Here is a 12,824-nt window from a genome sequence, read left to right as displayed (position 1 = left end):
ATTCAAAATGCCAACTCTCCTGAAATGAGAGCTACTCTGATTGGGGATCTCCAGGATTTAGCATTTTTCACCTACCAGCCGTCATTTCTTCACTGCTTAAACAAATCAGGTTTCCTCTGGTCCTCTTTTCCTAACCTATCATTTTTCTTATCTATGGTAAGAATTATTTGGAGATACATATCATTCAGGGGAAGACGTTTTGCAAAAAATGATAGACTTTGCATTTCCTGGATTCCAAGCCTTAACTTTCCCCTTCCTCAACATGTGAGTATCTTTCATGAGCATCTTTCATGATTCTCATCTGTCTGTACATTTAGAATGTTAGAAAATTACTCTGAGAAAGTGAACATCACACCATAAAACTTTGATAATAATAATAGTTTCATGGAACTTTTTTACTTTCTATACATTCAAAGTATATTACACAAGTATTTTAACTGGTTGATGATCATGTATACATGATAAAATGATCATTTGTATATTATTTAACAGGAAAAAGTAATCAGCCAGAATAAAGCGTTTTCTTAAATTAATTGGATAACTTAATTGTTCCTCTGTGAGATTTCTCTAATAAGGTACTTTGATCAAATTCACCTCCTCTAACATGCTTAAGTTTTTGCTTTTCACTGGCATTCCTTATTTCTTTTAGCCTTCCCTTCAACTTTATCTAGTTTTTCATAATATTTTAATTTCTAACTCTGTAATCTCAAACATTATCATATTAAAAACAACAAGTCTTAAAAATAAAATCATTTAAGGCAAAAATGAATAAACTGAATCGGATACATGAACCAGCCCACAAAACTACATTTTTTTCCCCAATATTAAGCCTCAGTTTATTTTAGGATAAGACATTACAAGCTAACTGCCAAGCTTCCTCAAAATTATGCTCAAGGAGTGACAATATCTTGTCTTAATTTCAATAAATTCCTGGTGCTTTTCAAATAGAGATAGGTTACAGTGCCCAGGGCCTTCTGTATTAGCTAAGATGATTCATTTTGTAGATCACAAGGCCGAGGATCCTTTTTTCATATTTTTTGATTTTATGATTATTTTTATTAATGTAACTAAGTCATCTCAAATTCTTAAATGAGCCAAGAATAAAAGCACAAATAACTTACCCCCCACCCAAAAAAAAGTAATCTGTTTATGATGCAGAGAGTAGACTCTCAGCCAGTGTCTACGTCTGTTTTCACTGGGCCATGTCACCTCAACTGCAGAAAAATACTTTTTCCCTAAGGTTGAATAAAACCATTTAAGAAAAGCACACCAAAATCAACATGTGGGATGGGAACAAAATTCACAAGTGGCCTTCTGGGAAACTGTTGGAAATATTCAGGTAGGCTAAAAATTATTTACTTTTATGCTGTATAAAGTTCTGCTTTTCTAACAGTCGGCGCCTGCAAAAGGCCAACTCGTGAAGCTGCAGGCATCTCACAGAGCAGAAGACTACTGAGGTAGAGGAATTCATAAAAAAAATAAAAATAAAAAGACACACAAATGTACTGCAGATCACCAATCACCAATGACTGAGGACTGAGTAACACATGACTAGCCACAGCCTAGCCCCTCCCAAGACCCCAGGGAAGGTACAGGATGTAGCACAGTGTAACCTTTTTCGGTGACTTGTCTAAATGCAAAGATTGCGCGTGGTTTCAGAGAAGTGATACCCTCTGCAATATCACGTACCTGAGTTCTGGGCAGGGCATGGCTGGCATGGTTCTCCAAAGGCATACTCGGTACTGGCACAACAGCATTCAGATTTGGTAACAGCACCAAACAGGGGTTTGACACACTGGCCTCTCTTGTATCCCCCATAACAAGTGCTCCGCATATGGGTGTCTAAACAGGAAAAAGCACACATCATCACACTGTTGCTTTAAACACATGAGAACCTACCAGGTCAAATTTGAAGCTGCCTTCATTTCTCCATTATCTCTGTTCTTAACTCACAAAGAAGGTCTCTGGTATTGGGACTTGATACTTTAATAATAATAATAAAGCAAAACACCAAACCACACTGGTCTTCTAAGCGGTGAAAACTAGTAGCTAGCCTTGCAGTTTTCTAGGGATTACCATGGCTTACCAAATTATGAGGCTCTTAAGTGCTGGGATTCTATCTCATTCATTTTCTACTTCCCCAGATACACATAGAGCGGGCACTTAATAAGTGTTGAATGAATCCTGAAGTTCCCACTCTGATAAATAAGACCTTTATTAGAAATGTGGCTACCCCAAAATAAACATGCAATTATTGAAGGTCTAAATTAGGTGTACTTTCCAAAAGGAGGAAGTTTAATCTGTAAAAGGCTCATTATATGAATCTGTAGATGTAGGTCAACTAAGACACATTACCTTTACTACCAGGGAGGGAGTTTCCAGCTAGGCCCAATCCTTTCCCAAACCAAAGGGTTTATTCAACACCTTTCTTTCAAATTATGTGGATAAAATTTGTACCAATTTCTCAACAACTTTCAGACTTCTTATTAGGCCATGTAAAACTATTATTACTGCGTATGTTTCTGGATTACCCGTATTTGCCTTTGCATTCTGCACTTCCTTTGGAAATTTACTTCTCCATGAGAAGGTTCACCATGAGCTAGTGAGCTCATATATAGGCCAATTTCAAAGACCATTATCAACAAAAGAATATTGGGTACACATATGGATTTAGAAAGTAAAGGGGAGATGGGGAAATAAGGGATTTCTGGCTTTCCTTTATCCCCAAACTTAAATTCTATTCATTCAAGAAAAGCCTGTTGGATTTTGACTCTGCAGATATCCATTATTTCCTGTCTGCTATGGTAAAGCATCTTTGTTATTAGTGGGCTTTGCTCATGGCCACCAGATGCTTCTCCATCATAAACCAAGCCATGAATGCCATTTCCTTACCCACACACACGCGTCCATCCAGACCCACGGCCAGGCCAGGGAAGCATTCACACCTGTAGGAGCCGTCCGTGTTCACGCAGCGCCCGTTCATGCAGATCCCAGGTGTTTCACACTCGTTAATATCTGTGATAGGAAGAGGGTCTTATTTTAAATAAGGTGTCTTTTATCGAAAGCTATAACTTGTTTGCCCTTATAGAACACTGAAACTGGAGAAGATGGAAAATCCTATGCAATGTCTCAACAACAAAAAGCTGAGGAATATGCATTCCCGGTGGCCTATGAAAGAACAGAACAGACAGAAAACAATGGTTGGAGCTTATTACGTTTCCAGTAAAAGTTTCTTTAATAGTTTTCTCCAACGAAATCTTTTTTTTTTTAATCTAAAATAAGAATCTCGAAGGCTAGAAGAGAATTGGAGGAAGAAGGAAATCAATGGGCAAGAGACACAGGGTTGTGTCTAACACATTACATGGAGACAGTGCCAGAAATCCAGTTGATAAGAAATGAAATTTTCCACCTAGGCAGGATGCTTTTCCCTTTGTCATTTGACAACCAGGCTGGTATCTCTCCTAGCGTCACTTTTGTCTGAGACCTTTGGGACAATGAGCCTAACATTAAGAGTTGTACCATTAAATGTACTCACTATCTTGCCCATGTAATTGTAACCCCTCTGTACAGTATTTTCACAATAAAAAAAAGAGTTGTACCATTAAAGACACTGAAGGGACATCATAGAAAAAGAACAGAAAATAAATATAGATGACTTTGATGACCACATTTGGCTAATAATACTGTAAGCCTTTGGAATCCAGCAAAGAAAAGTCTTCCCTGAACATTTCAAGTATTTTACATTACTGTGGGCATCTACTTAGAAAAATCTGGTAAAAGACTTTATTGGATTTATATAAGTAATAGTACAGAGTTTTCCCCCTTCATGAGGGGAAGTAGAAAAGGTACCAAAATCATGTTTTGGAAAACACTTAGAAGCAAGTCACTTTATAACAACTCTTTTTACAATATATAACTAGAGTATATGACTATTTCCTTTTTTTCTGACTTTAAAAAGGCAAACGGAGAGCAAAACACCTCCATGTTTAACTTAGCTTGTATTGTTTGGCACAAAACATAGTCAGATGGTCCAAGATCGGTACAACCCGTGTACAGATTGTATTTAAAACAGCAGTGGTATTTCAGTATGTGAACCCTCAGATTGATTCAGTTGTTTCGGCTAGCTTCTTGTGCAAGTTGAGACCTAGAGTAAAACATTGGAGACTACAGACTGCAAAGCACCACAAAGGCTTCTTAATGGGGACAAGGACTTTAGGTTGAATAGGTAGGATACAGATGGCTCAAAGTCAGTGCCTTCAGCTTCTAGAAAGGGATCAAAGAGGCCACAGCCCTGTGGTCCATCAGACTAGTTAACTATAGAGATTAAATTAGCACTGGGCATTCAGCTTTCAACAGTCATAACTTTGTAGGCTCCTAAGTATTCAGTACAAAGGGAAAATCTTGTCCCACAGCCTGTATCTGTGCTCTATACCCCAGAGTAAGTAAGACAAAGGTACTAATATGGGATGGAGGGAACTATGAAGGAGCTCTCCTTTCATCCTATTCTTCCAGTCTTCTCTCTCTTTCTTCACTTCTCCTCCTCTCTTTTCTTTTCCCTTCTCCCTCCCTTAAAACAGAATGCTAAGCTAATCCTAGCAAATATCAGTAATTTGAAACAAGTGGGAAAACTCTCGACAGGCCACTACTTCTCTGGCTGCAGCTGGATGCAGAACCTCGTTTCACTGATTCATAACATCACTGAGGCAGCGGATGGACTGGATACACTTCATGCTGAAAACTGCCACCTGGGTTGTCTGCAGCCTACGGGTACTACGGGCAAATCCCAGAGAGCTGTGCAGGTTGGCAAGCAGGGCGGGGGTTCTCTCGTAGAAGTCCTGCTCACAAAAGGGGCTTTCACATTTCCTTCCATTATTTTGTTTGGAAGCCTCATTCTAAATATTCCAGCCACCATGGCCTTCCCCTTTCCCTTTTAACTTGTACAGCACTTCATCTGTACCATGTGACACTTTAATTCAGGGCCATCTCACAGCGTAGAGGATTTCCAGGTCCTCCCAAGTATCAAGCTCAGAAGGACAGGAATCACTTTCCTCTCTTGAAATTTTGAAAACCCCAATTGTTCTTTCTTGCAGTGAAAGCAGATTTCCACAATATCAAGAGCCATTGGTGTGAAGGTCATAGAGAATGTGAGTAAATAACCAAGGGCTAGACCTCTTTTAACGTCTGGATTCTCCAAGAACGTGTCTTGCCAAGGACTTACACATAGAAGGCTTTCTTCTACACAACTTTTACCTTAAGGGTCCCTGTCCCTCAAGAGACAATCAGGGAAGAGGCATCATAGGACTGTCCCTTGCTTTCTCAACCTTAAGCAGCTTGACAGACTCTACTTCTACAACTCAAGCCAAGAACAGAGGCTCTGAGCACAGTCTTCCAACCAGATATTCTGGCCCTAGTTCGAGTGTAAGGTTCCTGGGAAGTCTGACTTCAGCTCAGATCTTAGGTCCAAGTGTAGTAATTCCTCATCCTTCCTATAAAAGCAGGAGGCTAAGCACACATTTATCCCCAACAACTCTTTTTAAGCCTCTAACAGCACAATAAAACTCAGTTTCCCATCTGGAGCAATGAGATTATTCCAAAAGTTATCAAGCTCTTGGTTTGTTTATATCTTCCGCTCAATCCTGTTTCCTGTTTTCTTTGCGAAGTAATTTGATAAAACCTAAATAAACTGACCACGAAAAAAAAACGTTTTGTTTCTTAAGATAGCTAAAGGAAATAATGAGGAAGGTATTACTGCCAATAGCGTCTACAGAGAGTTGGCTCAAGTGGTACACTTGCTACAATCCCCAGTACTGAGAAGATGCCTTTTCTGAAATAAGATATCTATCTGGTCATAAACTGAAGTTCTTTAGATGACTAGACAGAAGAAGGGGTTCTAGCCAGGTTTCCTAAACCAGAATTTGAAGGGCTAGAAATGGAGAGACTCCTTAGGGAAGGTGTAACTCTCAAGAACACAGGAGGACAAGCTGATAAAGCCCCCGTGACTGTTTTCAAGCACGTACCCTTGCAGTAGCGCCCATCTGATGCAAGCTGGAATCCAGGTTTGCAAATACACTTAAAACTACCGTCTTCGTTGATGCACATCCCATTCAGGCACATGTTTCTTATGCTGCATTCATCCATATCTGAAAAAGAAAATGATTTTTACACATTTCTGTTAGCATACATCAGTTGTACAAAGGGCTTCATGTGACGTCGCTATGTGCGTACCACGTACCTTGAGCATGCTCACCCTCTCCATGGCTCTCCCTCTGCCTCCTTCCCCCCCTTCCCAGAACAATCTCAACAAGCTTCATGGTTCCATTTCCACACACAGTACTTTGACCGTTTTCACTTCCTTCGGCCTCTCTTTTCACCCTCCCCCTTCCAACTAGTACCCATTCCAGGACAGGAACTGTTTCATACTCCTGTGATTATTTTTAGCGTATGCTTATTGTTCAAAGGGATTTAAGAGCATCTTTTCACAGTCAGAAGAGTGTACAAAGAAAGCCAGCCTGGATGACTATAATTTCATTTCTTATTTCTGCTTTTTTCCATTATGATAGCCTAATGCTAATCTTCATTCAAATTGTATCATACTGAGAGAGGTATCTCAAGTTCAATCTGATTTAGTGGAAGTTAGCAGCATTGTTGTGGGAATAGTTGACAAACTGAAATGTGTGTTAATAGCCTGGTGGGCATATTTCTATTACAGACTCAAATTTCCTCTAACACATGGAAAGTAGAGGCAAAAACCAAGACAAATGAGGCTTGAATTATATTTAAGTTATGTTTGGGTTCTTTAAAAGTGGACATCAGAAGACAGCTTGTAATTTGAAGAAATCTTAGGGGTAAAAAAAAATGACTTTTTTTTTGGTTGGTCGTGGGGCTTGAACTCTGGGCCTGGGCACTGTCCCTTAGCTCTTCAGCTCAAGATTAGCGCGCTACCACTTGAGCCATAACACCATTTTCGGTTTTCTGGTGGTTTATTTTTTTGTTTTTTGTCGGTCACTGGGCCTGAGCTCTGGGCCTGGGCACTGTCCCTTAGCTCTTCAGCTCAAGGCTAGTGTTCTACCACTTGAGCCACAGTGCCACTTCCGCTTTTTCTGCTTATGTGGTGCTGAGGAATCGAACCCAGGGCGTCATGCATGCAAGGCAAGTGCTCTACCACTGAGCCACCTTCCCAGACCCTTCTGGTGGTTTATTGGAGATAGGAGTCTCACAGGCTTTTTTGCCTGGGCTAGCTTTGAACTGTGATGCCTCCTGAGTAGCTAGGATTACAGACGTGAGCCACTGATGCCCAGCTGAAAAAAATGATTTTGTTTTTGCATTTTTAGGTACTGGCATTTGAATTCAGGTTAGAACTTACTAGATGGGTGCACTACCAATTAAATAGTGCACCTTTTTCATAATGGTTACTTTTTTAAGATAGGGTTTTGATTCATGCTTAGCTGGCCTGGACTTCATCGATAAGCTAATTCGTGTGCCCCCAAATTGCTGGAATGACAGGCACGAGCAATCGCACCTAGTCATTGGAGGATATGGAGTATTATGAACTTCTTTGCTGCTGTTAGGCTAGCCTTGAATTTTAATACCCTGATCTCTGCCTCTCAAGTTTAAAGGTTTCAACCATTATGTTCAGCTAAAAAAAATGGAGTTTTAAAATATTAGTCTCAACTATAAAATATAGTGAAGCCAACTAACCTGTAGGATCCCTTGATTATAAGCATTTCAATTTGAAATGCTACGTTAGGTAATATTACAGCCCTCTTGAGGGGTATTTGCTTCTGTAAATATGTTTTCACTTATAGGCTTTAGTCAAACCAAAAGTAATTTATAACTTTTCCCTTTGTTTCTTTTTTTTTCTTAAAAAAAAAACAGCTTCTACCCAACTGGGAATTCTGGCACCAAGTCTTTAAATTGAATCACTAAGATAATATTCTGCCAAAAATGTTTCTAGGAACAATTTTGAAATTCTTATAATGCATAAATAGATTCTTGGGATCTCTCCCAAAGACATTGGAAAACATGATAATGAGCACTCTTCACTGGTCTGCAAGGTGAAAACTCATCCACAATTAGCTGTATTTCCTGTCCAGGAAATACCATATCGGTATAAAGCAGAAGTATCTCAATTTGGAACAAAGTGATGACTACAAGAGGCAATGCAACTGAATGTTGAAAGAGTCGATGTTTCTCTCAACCCAATTTTATATCCCCAGGTACCGATCAGTGAATGTAATTTTTAGGCAGACACTTGGGACAAAATGATTATGAGAATATATTTGTTTAGAGGTATCCTGTTTTTATAATCCCATAATGAGCCAGGCAAGGTGGCTCATGTCTGTATTCCTAGCTACTCAGGAAGATCAGGAAGATGATAGCTCCTGGCCAATCTCAGGCACAAAATAAAATGAAATAGTAAGACTGTCTCTTATAAATGGAAGAGGCAGAGCATGGTGGTTCATGCTTCTCATCTCAGGTATGGAAAGAAGTATGAAATAAGAGGTTCAAAGTCCAGATATTGGCAAAAAGCAAGAGCCCATCTCCAAATAACCAGTGTGAAAAGGGCAGGAGGTATGGCTCAGAGGTAAAGTACCTGCCCCAAAAGTGTGAGACCTGAGTTCAAACTAAAGTTAGTACAAATCTTAATTGCATAAAATCAGAAACTCATGAATCAGGCTGCAAAAGTTTCAACATTACTGGGAAACTTCAAAGTGAAAAGCTCCCATAGCATATTAAAATGCGATTTTGCCCATGTGAATACAGCACATGCCTCTTATGGGAAATTCTGTGCCTCCCAGAGAGCAAACTGTGAAATGTATTTAGTATAGTGATGCTTCACTGAATATCTGGTATTGGCACAGTGGTGGGAAGAGGGGTGTGACTTCAGGGCACCATCATTACCTTCACAGTTCTTTCCATCCCGGGTTACGTGGAAGCCCGCGTTACACACGCAGTGGAAACTCCCGTCCGTGTTGATACAGCGTCCATGATTGCAGATCCGGCCATTCTGCAAACACTCATCGATGTCTGAGATCAGAGATGAAAAGGAAAAAAAAATAGCTGCATTTAAGGCAGTTACAATTATTTTATTTCTCCCTCTATTTCAAAACCCATGACCTTTGTCGTGGGTTGTAATTATTTGATAATATTCTTCAACATAATGTATTACCAAATGACGTGTTATGTAGGATTATCAGTGTTCAAAAGCTATATGTAGCAGGGACACAGAAATAGAGGAAAACAGGTGAATAAATGCAGCAGTGGTACTCACTAGACATTATGTTGAAAATGAACCTTACAATGTGTGGGCGGGGACAAGAGGGAAAAACTGGGAGAGAGTGAGGGAAGGGGTGACCTTGTCCAAAAAGAAATGTACTCTTGGGGCTGGGAAGGTGGCTCAGTGGTAGAGTGCTTGCCTTGCATGCATGAGGCCCTGGGTTCGATTCCTCAGCACCCCATAAGCAAAAAGAAAAAAGCCGGAAGTGGTGCTGTGGCTCAAGTGGTAGAGTGCTAGCCTTGAGCTGAAGAGCTGAGGGACAGCGCCCAGATCCAGAGTTCAGGCCCCATGACCGGACGCCCCCCCAAAAAAAGAAATGTACTCGTTACCTGACTTATGTAATTAGAACACCTTTATAATAAAAATAATTTTTAAAAGCTATAATAACATGGAAAAGAACTATATAATCTCAGTCAAACTAACCTAATTTCTAGAAGATCACTTATATCTCAAACCTGCTAATAATAAAGATTCTTCACCATTTTACTAGCTAATCTGTTAAGTAGTATACATCACTATTTATATTAAACTTTGGCTGATATCGTTCAATATATGAAAGGCAGATCTTATACCTATATCAGAGTAGTAAGACAAACAGGTTATTTAAAAAATTACTGAATTCCCCTGATAACCATCAATTACACAACTCTGAAAAAAAATCCACCTTCCTCATAGTAGTTCTGGTGCAAATTTAATGCTTACGTATTCGTAGTCACTTTTACAACTTTAGAAGTGTTCTATCTACCAAATAAAATATTGTGTATGGGAGGCATTCCCCTTTTTAATCTATCATGTTTAATATTACGTCAAAGTAAACCATAGAGCAAACTATGGACACGTTAAAAATGACCATAAACTGTTTCTCACCTCCCATTTAAAGAGTAATAATCTGCTCAAAGTGGACACTGTGGAACGCTGTGTTATCTGTTTCCCTTTGATTCTAGAAACTCCAAACGGGATGAACATCAAACAGATGAACACAGATTGCCCTGTCTACACAGCATGTCATCCTCTCCATTATTCATCCCCAGTTGATAGGGAGATGAACCAAATTCTGTTGGAAGGACACCTCTATGCAGAGCAGAGGCCTCATTTGCTTGAGTGTAACAAGAGCCCTGCCCAGCCCTGGACAAGAAGAACGTGCATTTAGAGCACATCAGTTTTTCTGCCTACCCTGTGTCTGCACCATGTCTTGTGGTTGACCTCTCGCACGCACTCTCTTTCTGGGCAGATTGTGCAGTGGTTTCTACACAAGGCATTGAACTAGCTGAGGCAGTCTGGGCTTTTGTTCTGTCTGATCTTTGTGCCAACAACCTACGATGTTTTTGTCTCTCCTTTATTTCTCAATCCTTGCTAAAATCTGACTTGCTCTACACTCCAAAAAAAGAAAAGAAAAAAAAAAGAAAGCCAAGTATTCTTAGGCAGATTTTTTTTTTTTTAGGTTTTTCTGATATTTGAGGTCCAAGGTTAAAATTAAACAGGAAAGAGTCTATCCACAGCCTGGCTCCACCACCCTCAGATCTTCCACTGTGGCCGCCATGTCCTCCAGGGCCAGCATGAGCACCCTGTAGCTCCTGGTAGAGCAACTCAAGCAGGAGGGCGGAGGGGAGCAGCTGCAGAACTTCAATGGTACTATACACAGAACGCCAGCAAGGATGCCCTGCTGCCCGGTGTTCGGCAGGAAGCGATCCTGTCCCGGAACCCAGGTCCTGTGCTTTATTTTAAAGACCGTAGAGAAGAAGTCCAGTGAGGAATATCTGCCTCCACATCTGAAGAAAATAACTCTTCTCCAGCCACGTGATGATTCGATTGTTAAGATCTTTTCTGTGGCTTGGTTGTACAGCCAGAGTTATACAGAAATGAATGATTTTCCTACTCAAATAAGGTAACTGAGTGAAGGAGTAGAGTTCTAAGTAATAATAACCTAGTTCTTTTGCTGAAGTGCCTTTATATTAAGACAAACAACCACTCTTACTGCCAAATACACCAAAATACACCTCTTTCATAAGTGAATTTGTTTCTGCTATATCTGGAATATTATGTATCTTTTATTTACTGGATGTTTATATTTAGGAAGAAAAACATTTTTGTTTATTTTGAATATTTGTAACTTGTTCCTAAGACTTTTAGACTCCAATAAAATTTGTCCTTTTCTCATGAATTTACAATTACTAAATGAAGATAAAGCATAAAATTAAGATGGATAAATCACCTTTACTGACCAAAAGATGTCTTTTTTGTTTTACATGAGAAGATTTTAAAATGAGAATGCAATTTGTTTTGTTTTAAACACAAACTTGGGAGATGTATTTTAGCAAACCTGAAAAGATTAACGTTAATGATGTATATTAGTTTCCCTATCTTGTACATGAAGAAGATTTAAACTTTTTCTTCTTAAGTTTTTTTACTTTATAGTTGTGGTGGTATCTTTTTAAAAAACGACTTATTTTCTGTCTTTAAAAAGAGGTTTAGCTAGGTGCCAGTGGTTCATGCCTGTAATCCTAGCTACTCAGGAGGCTGAGATCTGAGGATCTTGGTACAAAGCCAGCCCAGGCAGGAAAGTCCATGAGACTCTCATCTCCAATAAACCACTCAGAAAACTGGAAGTGGCACTGTGGCTCAAGTGGTAGAACACTTGCCTTGAGCTGAAGAACTCAAGGACAGAGCCCAGGCCCAGAATTCAAGGCCCACAACGGACCAAAAAAAAATTTTAATTGTGATCTACAAACAGAACATTGCAAATGGTTAAAAACAAAGCAAAGCAAAAATATTACAACCTAAAAGAATTCTTCATGTCACAAGGGATTTACTTGGATGATGTGCCTTTCATTTAGTTTTGGGATACTTGCCAGTTGTTTAAGGATACAGGTGGACCTGTGGCAACAATGAGAAGTACTAGTTGTTTGTAATAATCTTTGAAGAACTTGGAAACAAATTCTGCTTAATTCAAAAAAATAAAAATAATAATATTTTGAGTCCATCATTTTCTCTCTTTACCGGTTTCAGATTTCTATGGAATTCTCATTACTGTTCAGGAAAATTAAAAGTCTGTCATTCAAAGTTGTCTTTTATTGTGCTTCTGTCTTTTCTATCCCTTTCTGTCTAGTTCACTCATGTACTTTTTGTCTGCTAAGTTTTGGACCATTTTGTGGTGACTTTTATCTTCCAAATAACATGAATGTGATCACAACTTTTAATGTTCAGGTTATGTTTAGCACTAACTCATTTCTTAAAAATCTGGAACAGAGATCTCTTTTTTTCTGCTTACTGTTGTTTTGGGGAGGTTTTTTGAGGGGCAGTACATTTTTAATGAGTTTCATAATATTTGCACACATCTATAAAATATAACCTGGCCATGTTCTTAAATTAGTGCCAGAGGTGTGTAAATCATCACCAATCTCTAACACATAAGCCTCAGTTTGATGTCAACCCCATTCCTTCATTCTTGGAAAATAATTTTTTGAATACTTGTCTGATTTTTATGTTATTATCTCCAAAGTGACAATTTTGGAAATAAAACACCAAAAATAAAAAACAATAAACATAG

General features: G+C 39.1%; 1 protein-coding gene across 1 annotated transcript in view; it reads right to left on the bottom strand.

Annotated features, from left to right (window-relative positions):
• Positions 1-12,824, bottom strand: part of Fbn1 (fibrillin 1) — a 199,469-nt gene that overhangs the window by 79,494 nt on the left and 107,151 nt on the right. The window contains exons 13-16 of the mRNA XM_013010126.1: positions 8,902-9,027; positions 6,018-6,140; positions 2,893-3,015; positions 1,690-1,842 (exon numbers count right to left, since the gene is read on the bottom strand). Coding sequence (XP_012865580.1) covers positions 1,690-1,842; positions 2,893-3,015; positions 6,018-6,140; positions 8,902-9,027 — 525 coding nt within the window. The remainder of the gene's footprint in view (positions 1-1,689; positions 1,843-2,892; positions 3,016-6,017; positions 6,141-8,901; positions 9,028-12,824) is intronic.

This window comes from Dipodomys ordii, unplaced genomic scaffold, assembly GCF_000151885.1.
Source record: "Dipodomys ordii isolate 6190 unplaced genomic scaffold, Dord_2.0 Scaffold11, whole genome shotgun sequence".
In the NCBI taxonomy this organism is placed as follows: Eukaryota; Metazoa; Chordata; class Mammalia; order Rodentia; family Heteromyidae; genus Dipodomys; species Dipodomys ordii.
This window is presented reverse-complemented; position numbering and strand designations above follow the sequence as displayed.